General features: G+C 42.9%; 1 protein-coding gene across 1 annotated transcript in view; it reads left to right on the top strand.

Annotated features, from left to right (window-relative positions):
• The window catches only part of LOC310742930 (1-phosphatidylinositol 4,5-bisphosphate phosphodiesterase zeta-1-like), a 47,202-nt gene extending 38,975 nt beyond the window's left edge, over positions 1-8,227 (top strand). Inside the window, exons 11-13 of the mRNA XM_083572787.1 lie at positions 4,991-5,123; positions 5,222-5,371; positions 8,078-8,227. Coding sequence (XP_083428913.1) covers positions 4,991-5,123; positions 5,222-5,371; positions 8,078-8,175 — 381 coding nt within the window. The 3' untranslated portion in view covers positions 8,176-8,227. The remainder of the gene's footprint in view (positions 1-4,990; positions 5,124-5,221; positions 5,372-8,077) is intronic.
• Positions 8,228-19,185: the final 10,958 nt, after the last annotated feature.

Here is a 19,185-nt window from a genome sequence, read left to right as displayed (position 1 = left end):
ACGCTGCAAATACCAAAATTGATATAAATACAGAAAGTATAAATAGTTTGGGACAAAAGGTGAATACCAACATAGAAGCCATACAGAAATTGATACAGGAATCTGCTTCGACCTGTCAGATTGCAGAGGAAACCAAGGAAAAAGTTGCTACTGTGGAAGTCACATGTGATAAGGCTACATAGGAAAATATTGACAAATAAAAGATTGGGACATGAATTTATTTCATCAGACAAAGTTTAAAAAAGAGGAGTAGTACTTTACGCAAAGGAGAGCCTATCACCGAAATTTCTTTTCAAAGATGACCAAGGAAGATTTGTGGCAATTGAAATCCAATCACAAGGAGAGAAATGTTTGATATTAGGCATTTACGCACCAAATGAGGGAAAATCGGAATTTTTCAAGAAGTTACATGAGACTCTGATGGACTATATGGATTATAATATGATTTTGATGGGGGATATGAATGGAGTGGTGTCTACAAATATGGACAAGGCACAGAGACAGGTAGTCGCTAAGGATGGCAGACTACCAAAGACTTTCTTTGATATGTCTGACAATATGGATTTAGTTGACATTTGGAGAATAAAAAACCCTCTGGGAAGAGAGGGAACCTTCTTCTCTGAGGCCAAAATGACATGGACAAGAATTGACCAAATTTGGGTAACTAGAGGGCTGGCTCCGAAGACTAGAAAGGTGGAAATATGCCCTAAAACCTGCTCCGACCATAATGCTGTAAAGATGGAATTGAAACTAACACCAACTGGCTCCTTCAGATGGAGGATGAATGACACATTGTTTAGGAATGAAGAAGTGACTAAGAAGGCCAAAAAAACTCTGAGAGACTATTTTGAGATAAATATGAACACCACTGTAGAAAAAAGAGTAATTTGGGACGCAAGCAAAGCGGTTATGAGAGGATTTTTGATACAACAGAATGCGATTCAAAAGAGAGTCCAAAATGAGAAAAAAGATAAGATATTGGAGAAAATAAAGGAAGGAGAGAAGAAACTGAGAGTGAAACCAAAGATGCAGGAGATTCTGAAAGAGATAAAATTACATCAAGTACAGTATATGAAAATGATGAACCAGGAAATAGAATGGAAAATTAAACAGATGAGACAAAAGACATTTGAATCGGCAAATAAATGTGGAAAACTGCTGGCTTGGCAAATGAAAAAAAGACAAAAACTTAACACTATCACAAATTTGGAAGTAGAAGGAAAAAATATACAGAATCCAGTGGAGATTAGAAAGTGTTTTCAGAGGTATTTTAAACAACTATATACACAGGAAACCCAGAAACAAATGGACATTGATCGTTTCTTGAAAACAAATGGATTACAAAAAATCTCTCAAGAAAATAAGCTAATGTTGAATTACAAAATAATGGAGCAAGAGATAGAAGGGGCCATCCAGAATATGCAATTGGGTAAATCTCCAGGACCGGATGGTTTGACTTCAAGATACTATAGATCCCTGAAAGAATGGATAATACAGCCATTAAAGGAAGTTTGTAATGGGATATTGGAAGGAAAAAGGGCACCAGAGTCGTGGAAAGAAGCTTATATTACACTTATACCGAAAATCTGAGAAGACACAGCTTAAGAATTACCGCCCCATATCTCTGCTTAATGTGGACTACAAAATTTTTGCAGACATTTTGGCTAAAAGATTTAAAAAGGTATTAGTAGAATAAATTCATAAAGACCAAGCTGGTTTTCTCCGGGGCAGACACTTCTCTGACAACACAAGGAACACAATTAACATTCTAGAAAAGTTACAAGTGAATATTAATACTAAAGCAGTTTTGATATTTGTGGACGCGGAGAAAGCCTTTGACAATATTTCTTGGAGTTTTATGAAGAAAAATTTACAGGGGATGGGGGTTGGTCAAGGTTTTGAAAATGGTATAGGTGCAATTTATTCAGAACAAAAGGCTAAATTAATTGTGAACAATGTAGTGATGGAAGAATTTAAGATAGAGAAAGGAACACGACAAGGTTGCCCAATCTCTCCATTGCTTTCTATATCGGTCCTGGAGGTTCTTTTAAACATGATTAGAAGGGACCAAACAGTTAAAGGTATTCAAGTTGGAGCTAAACAGTACAAACTGAAAGCATTTGCTGACGATTTGGTATTGACATTACAGGAGCCAGAATCTAGTACCAAAAGAGTACTAGAACTGATCCAAGAATTTGGACAAGTAGCGGGATTTAAGTTGAATAAGATGAAAACTAAGGTTTTAGAGAAAAAATTAACAGTGACGGAGAGAGAAAGGTTTCAGAAGGAGACAGGATTAACACTGGTTAAGAAAGTGAAATACCTAGGGGTTAACATGACTGCTAAGAATGTGAATTTATTTAAGGATAACTATGAAAAATGTTGGATGGAAGTGAAAAAGGATTTAGGAATATGGTCAAACCTGAAGCTATCATTGCTAGGCCGAATTGCTGCGATAAAAATGAATGTATTGCCAAGGATGCTGTTTTTGTTTCAAACATTGCAAATTTTGGATAAAATGGAGTGTTTCAAGAAGTGGCAGAGAGATATTTCTAGATTTGTCTGGCAGGGCAAGAAGCCTCGAATAAAATTCAAGATATTAACTGATGCTAAAGAAAGAGGTGGATTTGCCCTGCCAGACTTAAAACTTTATTATGAATCAGCCGCTTTTTGCTGGCTGAGAGAATGGATGCTTCTTGAGAACACTGACGTGCTGGATTTAGAAGGCTTCAACAATGATTTTGGATGGCATGCATATTTGTGGTATGATAAGGTCAAAGCACATAAAGCGTTTTAAAACCATATTGTCAGAAAAGCACTGTTTAATGTTTGGATAAGATATAAAGACTTGCTTGAAAATAAAACCCCAAGGTGGTTGTCACCAATGGAAGTGAAGGCTCAGAAAAAGCTCAATATGGAGGCCAAATGGCCAAAATATTGGGAAATTTTGGAACAAGAGGGAGACAGATTAAAACTGCAGAGTTTTGAAAAATTAAAAAATAGAGTGTGAGATTGGCTTCATTATTACCAGATAATGGAGGCATATAACTTGGATAAAAAAATTGGCTTCCAGGTGGAAAAATCAAAATTGGAAACAGAACTGCTAGATCCTAAAATTAAGAATTTGTCAAGAATGTATAACTTGCTGTTGAAATGGAATACTCAGGATGAAACGGTGAAATCTGCTATGATAAAATGGGCACAAGATGTTGGACATAATATTATGATGGTTGACTGGGAACAGTTATGGACCACAGGTATGAAGTTCACGGCATGCAATGCCTTAAGAGAGAATATAATGAAAATGATATACAGGTGGTACATGACACCAGTCAAGCTTGCAAAAATCTATCATTTGCCCGATAACAAATGTTGGAAATGTAAAGAGACCGAAGGTACATTCTTTCACCTTTGGTGGACATGCCCAAGGATTAAGACTTTCTGGGAGATGATCTATAATGAAATGAAAAATGTATTTAAATATACCTTTCTGAAGAAACCAGAGGCCTTTCTCCTGGGCATGGTCGGCCAATTGGTGCCAAAGAAGGACAGAACTTTCTTTATGTATGCCACAACAGCAGCAAGAATACTTATTGCAAAGTACTGGAAGACACAAGATCTACCCACCCGGGAAGAATGGCAGATGCAGGTGATGGACTACATGGAACTGGCGGAAATGACTGGCAGAATCCGAGACCAAGGAGAAGAGTCGGTGGAGGAAGATTGGAATAAATTTAAAGACTATTTACAGAAACATTGTAAAATTAATGAATGTTAGAAGGACGTTGGAATGATGTTATGTGACTTTAGCAGGAAGAATATAAAGGATTTGGGAAAAACTGACTGTTAATTGGTGAAAGGAGGGAAAGTAAAGCTACATTATACTAAGATAAATTACAGGACTAAAATTTGAAAAGATGGAAAGGATTTGCTGAAATAGATAATCGATCTAGAATACAAAAAAGGGAGGTGTGAGGAGGTCAAGGAAATAAGCTAATGAAAGATAAGTAATGGGAAGATTTGTTGTATTTTTCTTTGTTTTTTCTTTATTGTTTAATGGATTTTATTTTTCTGTTTTTTTTCTTTGTATTTTATCCTTTTTTCTTTACCTTATTGTGATGTGTTGTATTGTTTTTTGTTTAAAATGATGTTTTTTTACTTTTTCTTTTTGTACCCCTTAAAACTTTAATATTTTTTTTTTTTTAAAAAAAGAGTTATTCTGAGTAATTCTTACCTGGATACAATCCCATGTTGTTGTTGCAACAAGAGCAAAAACAGAAAAAGGTAGAGTGAATCAATTTCAGCGCAGTAAAAGGTAAAGATAAAGGTACCACTGACTGTTAGGTCCAGTCGCAGATGACTCTGAGGTTGCACGCTCATCTCACTCTATAGGCCGAGGGAGCCGGCGTTTGTCCGCAGACAGCTTCCGGGTCATGTGGCCAGCATGACTAAGCCACTTCTGGAGAACCAGAGCAGTGCACGGAAATGCCGTTTACCTTCCCGCCGGAGCGGTACCTATTTATCTACTTGCCCTTTGATGTGCTTTCGAACTGCTAGGTGGGCAGGAGCTGGGACCCATCAACGGGAGCTCACCCCGTCATGGGGATTCGAACTGCTGACCTTCTGATTGGCAATCCCTGGAGTCCCCACTCGCCCGTGGGTTTTTTTTTGGGGGGGTGGGGACGCCTAGCCCTGGTGCTCACCACCAAAGCCCTAGCAGCCTGGACCGTGTCATCTTTTATTCAGACGACACGGAGCGTGCTGCCATTCCACACTAGTTCTCTTTAAGTGTGTGGAGTGAACATGTGTAGACAGAAAAAGGGGAGTGGGCAGACAAGCAGGCACCTTGAGTTCAGCATCTCCAGAGGCACCAGCGCCACTTCAGATCTTCCAACAGTGAAAGGAGAAGTCTCAAAGTGGATTCTTGTGGGAACGTCTCTCTGTAATTTGAGCAATTCATTCATGCTGGTGGTTGATTTCCTTTATGCAGATTATCAGTGGTTGCCAGCTGCCACCAAGCAACCTATCCAAGAGTAACAAGGCTGATCCTGTAGTCAAGATAGAGATTCATGGAGTTCCTGGAGATATGAATAAACAGCAGACTTCTGTCATAAAGAACAATGGTAAGTCTAACACACCATGAACTTGGGTAAGATGTTCAGCGGAGCTCTGTTCAAAAACGCATGTCCAACAACTAGATTTCCCCTCCTGTTTCTTGCAGCTTTGAATCCTAGATGGAACGAAACATTCACGTTTAACATCAATGTTCCCGATCTTGCCTTAATACGCTTTGTTTTAGAAGATCAGATGGCACTAACTGCAAATGACTTCCTCGGTCAATTTACTTTGCCAGTTATGAGCCTGAATAAAGGTAAGATTAAGCAGGGATGGGAGGAGTCAGTATGCACACACACAATATTTGTGCATGCATGGGTCTCCCTGTTCATTGTGGAGTTTGAGACAATTTTGCACATGTGGTCCCTCTGCGCTGATACAGCTGCCCTATTGCTGTAGTGCCTGCAGAGCGCTAGATTGTGGCGAAATAACTTGATTACAGTCTTCTACAGAGGAATTAAATTAGCCAAATCAGCCATAGACAAAGGCAGCCTTTAAATCAATATAGTCATTTTAGGAGAATCTAAAAGTTTGTGCGATAGAAATCCATCAAACTGGTTCATACTTGTTTTGTAGCTACAATATTTATTTATTTAAAAAATTCCCACATAAAATCAGTTTATAAAATATTTCTTTGAGTTTAATATTATATCCACAACCCAATGAAATATCCATAGAATTATTAAGCTGTATTTCAGGCTACATGAACCGTCTTGAAATATTTAGTCTCTGACAAGACAACAAAGTCTATGTGCTGTCAGACTCAATCTAGCAATGCTATTATGGAAGTGGAAGAGGTCTATTTATCAATATCAAGGCACAGGAAAACCACAAATAAAAATGCATTCAAATCTACCAGTATGAAGTTAGCAGTACAAAATAAAGAGAGATTATTACTTTAAATGGCATACAAGTATGATTTTCTGGGAAAGCTAAAGTAAATTTCTACTGTCAAGAGTGCCAAAAGAAACGAAGAAGCAAAATAGACAACTTTCTTTTTTATTTTGCAAGATCAAAACAAATTTTCCTTCTATGACAGAAGCAGTGAACATTTTTCATCTTGAGGGCCATATTCCCTCCTGGGCAACCTTCCAGGGGCCACATGGATGCAAATTTTACCTTATATGGTCAGCTAATTTCTACAATGGACCTTGTCCATTCAGACAAGCAAGAGGCATTGTGAGTGTTTAAGAACACATTGCAGCCAGGCAAAAGCACCTGGGAGGCACTTTTAGAAGACGTCTGAAGGCAGCCCTGTTTAGGGAAGCTTTTAATGTTTGATGTATTATAGTATTTTAATATTTTTTTGGAAGCCGCCCAGAGTGGCTGGGGAAGCCCAGCCAGATGGGCGGGGTATAAATAATAAATTATTGTTGTTGTTGTTGTTGTTGTTGTTGTTGTTATTATTATTATTATTATTATTATTATTATTATTATTATTATTATTATTAGAGGTGTGGATTGGGGAGAGTCCCGAGGACCAGACAGAGAGACCTGGAGGGTCAGCTTTGGCCCTTGTGATGTTCCCCACCCCAGAACCATACACTCACCTCTCTCTCTCTCCTTCACTCAGGCAAGCAGAAGGCACCTTCAGAAGATACATTTCAACCATTCAATGGGGTTACAAAACAGGGCCACTAGGAGCTGTATCTGCAGAGCGTGTGTGGCCTGGGGAGAATTGGAGGGCCAGATCTCCATATTATGCAATACTCTGTGTGTTCTGCAGGGGACACATAGGTCTCTTAAGGAGCAATCATAGTTGCTGGGAGGGTGGCCAATAAGAATAATAATAATTTATTATTTATACCCCGTCCATCTGACTGGGTCTCCCCGGCCACTCTGGGTGGCTTCCAACCAAATATCAAAAACAATACGGTGTCAGACATTATAGACTTTCCTAAACAGGGTCTTTTAAAAGTAAAATAGTTGTTTATTGCCTTGACATCTGCTGGGAGGGCGTTCCACAGGGCAGGCGCCACTACCGAGAAGGCCCTCTGCCTAGTTCCTTGTAACCTCACTTCTTGCAGTGAGGGAACTACCAGAAGGCCCTCGGCACTGGACCTCAGTGTCCGGGCAGAATGATGGGGGTGGAGATGCTCCTTCAGGTATACTGGGCTGAGGCCATTTAGGGCTTTAAAGCTCAGCACCAACACTTTGAATCGTGCTCAGAAACATACCGGGAGCCAATGAAGATCTTTCAGGACCGGTGTTATATGGTCTCGGCAGCCACTCCTACTCAACAGTCTAGCTGCTGCATTCTGCATTAATTGCAGTTTCCGAGTCACCTTCAAAGGTAGCCCCACGTAGAGCATAGGCCAAGGGGCTGTAGGATGCTGAGGGTCCACACCCCTGCCACGGGCAGAGCAGGAGGTCCATGGGTGGAGGCCTCTCTAGTGTGGCAGAGTAGGAGGCCCGTACATGGAGGCCTCTCAGAGCTCTCCACTGACATTTCTCATCTGGCAGTGATCCACAGGGCCAGAAAATGGGGCATGCCATGGGTTGGCAGAAAGAAAAAAAGCAAATTCTCCACTGGGCATACCCAATTTCTTTGAGCAGGCTGCATTAACTCTCTGGAAGAACCTGGTCTCTTGCTTTTCCACGTAGGTAGTTCCCCAAGGATTGTATGAACATGGCTGCAACCACAACATGCATTTGAAACACATTGAAAGCGCATAACTGCCCCTTCCCCAAGAATCCTGAGAACTGTAGTTTAACCCTCCCAGGATTACGATTCCTTCCATCCTTAACAAACCACAGAACTGGGGATTTGGGGGAAAGGAAGCAATGTGCTTTAAAAGCATGGTCTGTATGCATCACATGCGTGGATTTACTTTAAAAAACATTGGCATGGTATTTTTTTTTTAAGCTCCTTCTTCCTTCATCATATATTATTGGATGTGTATTTTATATTTAGCACATTTTTTGGGAAAAAAAATCTTCTTCCTTCTTGGTTTGTTTCTAGGGTACCGCCATGTTCCATTGGTCTCCAAGCTCGGAGTGACCCTCAAGCCCGCCTCACTCTTCGTATATATCTGGTATTGCTTTCATGTCCTGAGTTAATGTCATCACTACTCCTCCCAGCTGCGTGTTTAATAAAGCAACCATAATCAAAGCAGAAGGCACCCGATACCTTCACACAGCACACGTGTAGCTAAAGTATGGAATTTGCTCTCACAGTATGAAGTGATGGCCACCAGCTTGGGTGGCTTTAAAAGGAGACAAGTCATATCTGTGGGGGAATAATAGAATTGAAGAGTTGGAAGAGACCCCGAGGTCCGTCTTGTCCAACCCCCTGCAATGCAGGAATCTCAACTAAAGTATCCATGGCAGATGGCCATCTAACCTCAGCTTAAAAACCTCCAATAAAGGAGAGTCCACAGCCTTCTGAGGAAGTCTGTTCTGCTGTCGAACAGCTCTTACTGTCAGAAAGTTCTTTCTGATGTTTAGTTGGAATCTCCTTTCTTGTAACTTGAAGCCATTGGTTTGACCCCTACCCTCCAGGGCAGGAGAAAACAAGGTTGCTCCATCTTCTCATGTGACAGCCCTTGAGATATTTGAAGCGCCTTATGCCTCCTACTCTTATTTCTTGTTGGAATTGGTGTCTTCAGTATTTCACCATTAAGAAGCTCCCATCCATCTTGGGCTTCCTTCTCATTGAGTATGGGATCTCACCCAGTAGTTCCTCAAGCTTTTTGAAATCAGCCTTCTTAAAGTCCAGAGTGCATGTCCGACCACAATCAGCTTTCCCTTGCCTCTGAATCATGAAACCCAAGAGGACATGATCACTTCCTCCTAAGGTTCACAGTACTTTTGCTTCATTGACCACCTTTTCCCTGTTGGTGAGGACTAGGTCCAAGACAGATGATCCCCTTGTTGCTTCTTCCACCTTCTGGGAAATGAAATTGTCAGTGAGGATATGGCTACCAATGGCTCTTAGCTATGATGGCTAAATTCTGCCTCCACTGTTGGAGGCAGCATTCTTCTGGATTCCAGTTGCTGGGAATCACAAGTGCAGAGTTGTACCCAGGTCCTGCTTGCAGGCTTCCCACAGGCATCTTGATCGCCACTGTGAGAACAGGAAGCTGGACTAGATGGGCCATTGGTTTGATCCAGGAGGAATCTTCTTAAAGGTTCTAGGTAGAGGCTTGCACTAGCACACAGAAGTTAATGAGATGACTTGTGTGACTTAATGGACTGGATTTGCATGATAGCAAATATTTGCACTTATTTATTTATTTATTTTTAAAAAAACTTTTGTGCAGGAAGCAAATTCTTTGCAGTGCTTTGTGTCTCCCTCTAGCTGCTATTGCATTTGGAGCTCATTTCCTCTGGCCTTCAAGGGAAATACCAACACTACTTTTCAGAATGGTGCTGTGGCAGAGGTGTGGTAAATAATGTTAGCTTCTTAATATGCAGTGCCTGCATCAGAACATTGTCCCACGTCCTCAGCTGCAAACAGGAATTCAGAGTTTTAGCCAAGCTTCCTTCACCTCATGCCTTAGTAGTTGACTAGAAGAGTTTTGCAGCAATCGGTGCACCTAAGCGATAACAACAACAACAACAACAACAACAATTTATTATTTATACCCCGCCCATCTGGTGGGTTTCCCCAGCCACTCTGGGCAGCTTCCAACAAAATATTAAAATGCAATAGTCCTTCAGATATTAAAAGCTTCCCTAAACAGAGCTGCCTTCAGATGTCTTCTAAAAGTCTGAGAGTTGTTTTTTCCTTTGACATCTGGTGGGAGGGCGTTCCACAGGGCGGGTGCCACTACTGAAAAGGCCCTCTGCCTGGTTCCCTGTAACTTCGCTTCTCACAGTGAGGGAACTGCCAGAAGGCCCTTAGCGCTGGACCTCAGTGTCCGGGCAGAATGATGGGGGTGGAGACGCTCTTTCAGGTATACTGGACCGAGGTCGTTTAGGGCTTTAAAGGTCAGCACCAACACTTTGAATTGTGCTCGGAAACGTACTGGGAGCCAATGTAGGTCTTTCAAGACTGGTGTTATGTGGTCTTGGCAGCCACTCCCAGTCACCAGTCTAGCTGCCGCAATCTGGATTAGTTGTAGTTTCCGGGTCACCTTCAAAGGTAGCCCCACGTAGAGCACATTGCAGTAGTCCAAGCGGGACATAACTAGAGCTTAAGAATGAGCTGCAATGTAGCCGCTGAAAAATATAAACACAAGCTTTGCAAATTATTGGTATTAATACCCAGTATTGTGCAATGAAATTGTTCATAGGGGAGCAGATAGGGCCAGAGGCGAGGGCGATGGGCCGCGGCGGGGGCGGGGGCGGCGGGGGGGGGAAACATTGCTCATGTGACATCACAAGGTCCTGATATCTCACAAATGTGCATTGTGCCTCCTTCCCTAACTTGGGTAGAAGCTTCCCAGGAGGAGCCAATGGAACATTTAGGGGACTAGCTTAGTCCCGCTAGTCCACTCACCACATGCCACTGCTAGCTACTAGCCACACTAGCTATGATCTACCTCCAGAACAGAGTTAAACTAAGGAATTAGCTCCCAGAAGATGTAGTGAAAGCTGCCAACTTGGATGGCTTTAAAGAGGATCAGGCAAATTCAAAGAGGATTAGGCTACCAGTGGCTACTCATCATGATGATGCCTCCAGTGTTGGAGGCATTTTGCTTCTGAATGCCAGTTGCTGTCTATCACAAACCGTGAGAGAGCTGTTGAGCCCAGGTCATCCTTGTCAGCTTCCCATGGGCATCTTGGCTGGCTACTGTGAGAACAGGAGGTTGGACTATAGCTGAGCAGTCAGCTTGAAAGAGCAGGGCTCTTCTTAAGTTCTTCAATATTTACTGGTTAGTTATTGGAGTGTGGGGTGCCTTTGCTGGAAGATAATTGGTTAGCTTACCAAGATGACTGACACCTCAGCGTATCAGGTCAGGGATTTTTATTCTTTCAAGTTTCCAAGCTATGGCAGGTTTTCCTCAACACACTAATAGACAAGTTAATTTAATTGGGGTGGGTGTACCTCTCTATGCATTATGATGGATATGTGTTGTTATTCGGTTTCTAAACAGTAATTTTATATAGTTTGTGTAATAAAACAAAATCGATGGCAAAAGCATTAGGTAGGTAGAAATGAAATTTCAGTTAGCTTTCAAGGTATTAATCGCCTGGGTGGTAGCATGAGTGAGTTACCATTAGCGTAGCATCACATTTACAGGTGTGATGTATCTGATCCGTTTACCACAAGCCTTGTATAAATACTACTGCATTTGTGTTTGTGTGGAATGCATGTGTTGAAATGACTGGCCTCAACAGAGCAATAACAAGACAAAAGCAGAGTCAAGACTACAGAACTACTGGAAAGCAAATGTCTACATTTATCTACAGTAAACCTTAAGGGAACAAATTAAAAACCCAGTCTACTGAGAAGCCTCTGAAATCAATATTTATTGAGCTTTAAGGACAGGAAGTTTGAAAAACAGCCAGAGTGAGCTGCCAAATGCACTTTATTTTTAGAGGGGAAAGTAATTTGCCTTTTCAGCCTCCCAAAGCTGTAATCAGAATTTTGGCCCTGATAATCTTATATTGCTTGTGTGGGTGTGTTTTATAGCCATTTTTTTTTGAAAAAAGCATTAAAATCACAAATTTTCAGAACTGTGAAGCATATGAAGGTCTTTGCTTGAATAGATTCGTATTACGCCTTTCATATATTGCACTCAGTGGAGTGGGAGGCTAATATCTCCATCCTTTATGGCATCTCTCTCCAAGAGTTGTCCAAAAGGGAAGATAATGCCGGTTGCTTTGTTAGTGCAAAGGGCTCTGAATTAACTCTGTTTCTTGTCCTGAACTCTGTTTCTTTCGCAATGTGTCCTGTTTTCTACTGGTCAACCTGGCTAAGTTTGTTGGTGGGTCTTAAGACATGGATGATTGGCAATCCCTCTGCAATCCCTAACTGGCAACCGCTACCCTTCCTTTGAGGCCAGGGCTGGCTAAACTATTTTGGCCCAGGAGCCACATTCAGCCTTTGCCAATCATCCAGGGGCCACATATAAGTTGTGGCTATTGCCACACCACCCTCTCACATGCACCCACCCACAACACATGCAGGCCCGCTAAGAAGGGGTGCTGTCTTTTTTTTGCTGCCGCAAGCAAATTCACTGGGACCTGGAAAAATTTCCTTGGAGGACCACATTAGCCCCCAAGGAGATGGCTAGTTCCCTGCTCTAACAGCAAATGGGCATAAGAACATGAGAACCTGTTGGATCAGGCCAATGGCCCATCTAGTCCAACATCTTGCTACAACGGTGCCCAACCAGATGTCTCTGGGAAACCCCCAAACAGGACTTGAGCCCAACAGCATTCTCGCTTCTTGCAGTTTCCACTGTGGCAGCCCGGGCTAATGTTAGGGGGCCACCAAGAGACAAGGCAGGAATTCAGCATACTGAAAAAAATCCTCTACATATGCGGGTGGTGCTGTGGTCTAAACCACTGAGCCTCTTGGACTTGCCGATCAGAAAGTTGGTGGTTCGAATCCCCATGATGGGGTGAGCTCCCATTATTCTGCCCCAGCTTCTGCCAACCTAGCAGTTGGAAAACACGCCAGTGCAAGTAGATAAATAGGTACCACTGCGGCAGGAAGGTAAACGCCATTTCCATGTGCTCTGGTTTCCATCATGGTGTTCCATTGCACCAGAAGCGGTTTAGTCATGCTGGCCACATGACCTGGAAAGCTGTCTCTGGACAAACTCCGGCTCTCTTGGCCTGGAAGCGAGATGAGCAACCCCACAGTCGCCTTTGACTGGATGTAACCGTCCAGGGGTCATTTACTTTTTTACCTACATATGCAGATAAATGTAGAGGTGAACACACACAACCTTTTTTGCAAGCACTGCTTGTATATAGTGACTGGTCCAACTTGCCTGACTGGGAGTCAGTGTCTAGTATGGTGTTTCCTTGGTGTTGTAGTAGCAAATATATATAGACATTCACCACTGCTGGGATCAAGGCATGCTTAGAGTCCGACAAGAGTAGGAGACTCTCTCTCTTGCTTGCGCCTTGTGGTGAGAGAAGCAGAGAGAGAGTCTTCGTCTCTCGTTGGACTCTAAGCATGCCTTGATCACTGCAGTGGTGAATGTCTGTATATATTCGCTACCAATATGCTTTTATGCCTGTCAAGTAAAACTTCTACACTTGACTGAATCTTTATGGCGTCCATGAGTGTTTATTGCCTACTGTGTGTACCTTCAACCCCAAAGACGCTTCCACGAAAGGAGCTGTGTTTAGATGTAACTGCTGAGTATGGATACTGGCACACATGAACCGTGAAAGTGATGCCGGACCCAACCCTCCTAAATAACCCATCAGAGGTTGTTGGATGGATCCAACAATTTGCCTATAAGAAACCAGCTGATGTGCTTCATGTAGCACATGATGGATTGATGAACCTTGCTGCTGCACAAGATGCAGTGCTGGTCACAAGCTTAGATGGCTCCAGAAGGGCATCCGATGAATTCAAGGAAGATAGAGGTCTACAAGTGGCTACAAATCATGATCATTGTGGCATCTTTGGGTTTAGAGGCTGTAGAACACTGAGTACCATCTGCTGGGCTGCAGTAGTAGGGCTATGGCCTCCACCTCCTACTTCTGGTCTTCTGGGAGAAGATGCTGGGCTAGATAAACCATTACCAGTAGCAGCGTGTATGGTGTGGTGGAGCCACTCTCCTGACATTGACATCGCTGCAAGTTACCCAGATGAACTGTGGGGAGGGAGCAGTAAGGTCAATGTGGTGTAGTGGTTAAGAGCGGTAGACTCGTAATCTGGGGAACCGGGTTCGTGTCTCCGCTCCTCCACATGCAGCTGCTGGGTGACCTTGGGCTAGTCACGCTTCTTTGAAGTCTCTCAGCCCCACTCACCTCACAGAGTGTTTGTTGTGGGGGAGGAAGGGAAAGGAGATTGTTAGCCTACTTTGAGACTCCTGAAGAGGAGTGAAAGGCGGGATATCAAATCCAAACTCTTCTTCTTCTTCTTCTTCTTCTTATTCTTATTCTTCTTCTTCAGGGCTGTATGAGCGCACTGGTTTGAGCAAACCTGTTCCATCTCCTTCCCCCCACCTAAAAAAGCTGCAGTGACACCAGTGTCTTCTTATTCTTCTTATTCTTATTCTTCTTCTTCAGGGCTGTATGAGCGCACTGGTTTGAGCAAACCTGTTCCATCTCCTTCCCCCCACCTAAAAAAGCTGCAGTGACACCAGTGTCTGAAGAATAGCTCCGCCCCACCAGATAGATACCTACCAGTCAGATATTGGTCTAATCCAGTGTGGTTCTTGGGTTCTGAGAGTTGCCAAAGCAACACGCAGGCAATTCCATCCCCAGCCTTCAAAAATTCTGCCAGGCATTGTGTGGGAAGCACATTAACCCTCCTCGTCGCCGCCTCCTCCTCCTCCTCGAGATAATCCAGTCTGGGGCTAGATGAGTAGCTTCCTACATGGCTAGCCCACCGAGTCCTCTCAATTCATTTATGATTTGTAGTTACAGCCTGCCCTTCAGTGCATGGCCCTAGGATGGGTTACAAAAATATCGCAATAAAAAAGAGATGCGGATGAACGTGGAAACCATAAAGCAAAACCATAAAATAAACAAACAGCAGTGCAGGCGGAGGGAAGGCACCCATTCAGACTGACGCCTGGGTCAAGAGGTGCATGCTTTGATCAGTCATCATAAAGCCTGCGCATCTCAGAGTGGGGTCACTCCATAACCGGGGTGGGGGGGGGCACACACACAGAGAAGACATTCTCATGCACCACCACCCTTGATTATTTGCAACAATATTCACCTCATGCCATAGAGAGTTCCACAGTTTTATTCTGTATCAGGTGGCAAAAGTTCTTTCTTTTGCCTGTCCTTTTGACCCTGCTGCCAATTAACTTCACTGAGTGACCTGAGAGAGATATAGTATTAGGAGAGCAGGGAGGGGAAATATTGATCTTTCCTCAGTTACTTCCAATTTAACATCCTTATTTAATTGGGCTGAGCAGAACTGCAAATAGTTGTTTATGCCATGCTTTTCAGAGCAGGGAGGGATGAGTCTGTCACTTTTGGTTTCTCTCTATTTCTCTGAAGTTCAGCTTTCCACATTTCCACAGTACTTTGCAAATCCTTTTAAAAGAAGTCCTCGTGAAACCTCACCTACATTTCAGTGTATTTTTCTCCAGTTATGCACCACTTGGTATGCAGTCTTGTCTAAAATGTACCACTTTGCAAACAATTCTCTCCTAATATGAAACATATTTTGTTTAGTATTTTCACTGTTATATGTGTTTTTTTATGCACACCTTGCTGTATGCAGCCTCTGCATTTTTGTACACATCACTTGGTTGGAAAACTGTATTGCATAAATTGGAGAAGTGCCAATTTCAAAAGATGGGCCCTTATTTCAATTTGTGCTTTGGAAACAGTGAATCCGATAGGTTTGCCGCTAAGTGCAAACTGAATCAAACTTCGCCCACCCTACTAGAATGGAGAAGAGTTTTATTAAACATGAGCCCTGAAATTTGGGGTTCCCCCTCCAAACTGAAGCCAATGATTTGTAATTGTTTTCTGCCACTTTGTACCACATTTTTTACCACCACCCCCTACAAAGAAGTACAAAACGTTGGAATCAGTTTGGAGGGGATCCTAGATTTGAGGGTTCATATTTAATAAAGCTGCTCTTATTTTCCAAATAAATGGAGTAAATGTCAAAGGAGCAGAAATCTGAGGGTCATGACCCAAGATAGAGAGATAGATAGGGAGACTGACAGATATTAGGACCCACCCTCTTCTTGTGACTGTAATTTGTTTTTAAGATTGTGTTTTTTAACCGATGCAATGCTCCCGGGGCCTTTATGGTGAAACGCAGGTAAGAAACCAAAATGATGGTGTAACTGCTTATGGTTTACTATAGTGCTCTGTTCTTTTTCAAAGCAGAGGAGGAATTTAGAGCAAAAAAGCATCATCTGGAGGTGTTCAGATCCATCTCCACTCATTGCCTTATCACCCCAAACCACTCCTCCCCCAAGCCACTTACCCCATTGGGTTCAAAATTCTGGTTTGTAAAGGGAAACACGTTTTGAGCCCTGCAGAGAGAAAAGCTGCTAGTGGAATGATTTGGAGCAGGTGCAAAATGGTCAGGAACGGGTTAAACACCCACGCTGCATCTCAGTTCTAAATAACCTGCTCTTGAAGATGCTTTGATGTTTACAAAACAGCACTGGAGGAACACGATGAACCGCATTAGTGTGTAGTGGGTAAGCCTTCGCTGAGATTGCATGCTGAAAAATATCCACACAGGCCTTTTATGCACCTGTGCTAATGGGGACGTTTTTTGTTTTGCAAATGGAGGGCAGTAATTCCATGAAGATAACGAAATGACAATGGACCATGAAAAAGCCATTATAATTTCCTCGTGATTAGCAGCTTGCTATGTGCACTTAGCAACCTCCTCTGTGCTCATGTTCTCCAAGGCAAACACTTCAGTTAATGTGGCAAAACAGTTCACGAGGAAAAGAGGGAGAGACGTCCACAGGAATGAGTAACTCAGTTGCCTGCGGCAGTCTTTGGCAGCCTGGTGCCCTCTGTCCTGTGCTGGCTGGGGCTGATGGGAGCTCTAATCCCCCCCAAAATCTGGAAACTTAGCTAAGGCTGACTGGGGTTGATGGGAGTTGTGGTCCAAAACATCTGGAGGCTACTATGTTGGCGCATCCTGGCTGGGTCTGATGGGAGATGTAGTCCAGCTATCATGTTGGAGAATGTCAGCAATATCTAGGCAACACGATGGCCATGTACATACGCAATAGACAATCTTTATAGAATTCCTTCAAACCATAATAAGTACAAAATGAAATCTTTAGTCTAAAAGTCTCTGAAAATCTTTAAAAGAAGCGAGGTACCAGACTTTGTACGATGAAAGACAAGCTGTGAAGCTTTGTGTATTCAGCAAATATGATGTCCAACACTGAACAGTGATTATGGATATTGACTACTGTTTCGTAGAATTCTTCGTCAGCGTGGTGGGAGGATATAGAATTGCTTCATAAACCCATCTTATTTCGAATGAATGTATATAAATGAAAATATCAAATGCTGTGGAACAGTGCTCATGTAATAATGTAGTCACTGCTCATGGGAGATGTAGTCCAGCTGTCATGTTGGAGAAGGCTGGCCTATCACTGTTCAAACTGTAGTATCTTCCAGTGCGCAGTGTTTTCCTGTAGTTAACTGAAAGTTGTTAATGGAATGATAACAGCATCACTACCACCATCACCCTGTGCAGTCGAAGGCAGAGCAGATCCTTGCAGCTTGTGGGGTGAAGCTGCCCTGGCTATGTTGGAGGCTGATGCATGAGCTGTTCCTGGCTTCAGTGTTGCTCCAGCCAAACTGGAATAATAGAATCATCAAACTGTAGAGTTGGAAGAGACCTTGAAGTCCGTCTTGTCCAACCCCCTGCAATGCAGGAATCTCAACTAAAGCATCCATGACAGAAGGTACCCAATTCCTTCACACAGCACATACATAGCTAAAGTATGGAATTTGCTTCCACAAAATGAAGTGATGGTCACCAGCTTGGATGGCTTTAAAAGGAGATAAGTCATATCTGTGGAGGAATAATAGAATTGAAGAGTTGGAAGAGACCCCGAGGTCTGTCTTGTCCAACCCCCTGCAAAGCAGGAATCTCAACTAAAGCATCCATGGCAGATGGCCTTCCAACCTCAGCTTAAAAACCTCCAAGGAAGGAGAGTCCACCGCCTTCTGAGGAAGTCTGTTCTGCTGTCAAACAACTCTTACTGTCAGAAAGTTCTTTCTGATGTTTAGTTGGAATCTCCTTTCGTGTAACTTGAAGCCATTGGTTTGGGTCTTATCCTCCAGAGCAGGAGAAAACAAGCTTGCTCCATCTTCCAATGTGACAGCCCTTGAGATATTTGAAGATTTCTATCATTTCCCATTTCGATCTTCTCTTTTCCAGGCTAAACATAACCAGCTCTTTCAACTGTTCCTCATAAGGTTTGGCTTCTAGACCCTCGACCATCTTGGTTGTCCTCCTCTGCACACGTTCCAGCTTGTCAACATCCTTCCTAAATTGTGGTGCATAGAATTGGATGCTGTCTTCCAGGTGTAGTCTGACCAAGGCTGAATGACCTGGTAGTTTATGAATGCAAAAATAAAGCTGCATAACCTGCCTGTACCAAGGACTTTCTTAAATATATATTTATGTATTGCTTCGGATAACATTGTAGCTATTGATCTCACAAACAACAAGGCTGCGGTGGTAAACTACCCCCCCCCCCACCATTCCAATGTAAGACATTTTTAGCACACACTTTCAGTTCTGCCACTTTCCCATTAAGCTGTGAGGAGGTTAAGATGGGATCGGCATATCTGTTTGATCCAGTCACACTTCTGGGTCAAGCCCGCCTGACCCAGCCTCGAGGCCAGGTCAGTCACACTTACCGATTGCATCTCCTGCTTCTTGTAGGTCAGCTCTGTGGCTCAGAAGGAAAACGGGAGGCCTGCTGCTGTGCATCTCAAATTCTGGCATTCCGGTCCAGGAAAAGGAGCGCAGCACTCTCGCTATCTCAGAAGGTCAACACAGGGTGAAGAAGAAGGGAATGCAGGAGATTCTGTGGATTTGTCGGTGGCTAGCATTTCTTGTAATTACTGACAGACAAGGAAAATAAAATACGCTTTGTCAAAGGAGTGGGGAAGCAGATCTTGGTGGCAACCTAGATTATTATTATTATTATTATTATTTATTCAATTTATGTTCCGCCCTATATCAAAAGATCCCAGGTTGGTGTACAACATTAAAAACACATCACAGAACATCAATGATAAAAAACATAATAAAAGCATACAGGCAGACAGCCTAATAATAAAAGCCATTTCACAGGCCCTAGATTATTTAAAAGCCATAAAAGGTAAAGGTAAAGGGGACCCCTGACCATTAGGTCCAGTCGTGGCCGACTCTGCGGTTGTGGCGCTCATCTCGCTTTATTGGCCGAGGGAGCCAGCGTACAGCGTCCGGGTCATGTGGCCAGCATGACTAAGCCGCTTCTGGAGAACCAG

Source organism: Podarcis filfolensis, assembly GCF_964270895.1.
Source record: "Podarcis filfolensis genome assembly, chromosome: 10".
Lineage (NCBI taxonomy): Eukaryota > Metazoa > Chordata > Lepidosauria > Squamata > Lacertidae > Podarcis > Podarcis filfolensis.
Note: the sequence above shows the minus strand (reverse complement) of the source record. Positions and strands in the feature narration are given on the sequence as shown.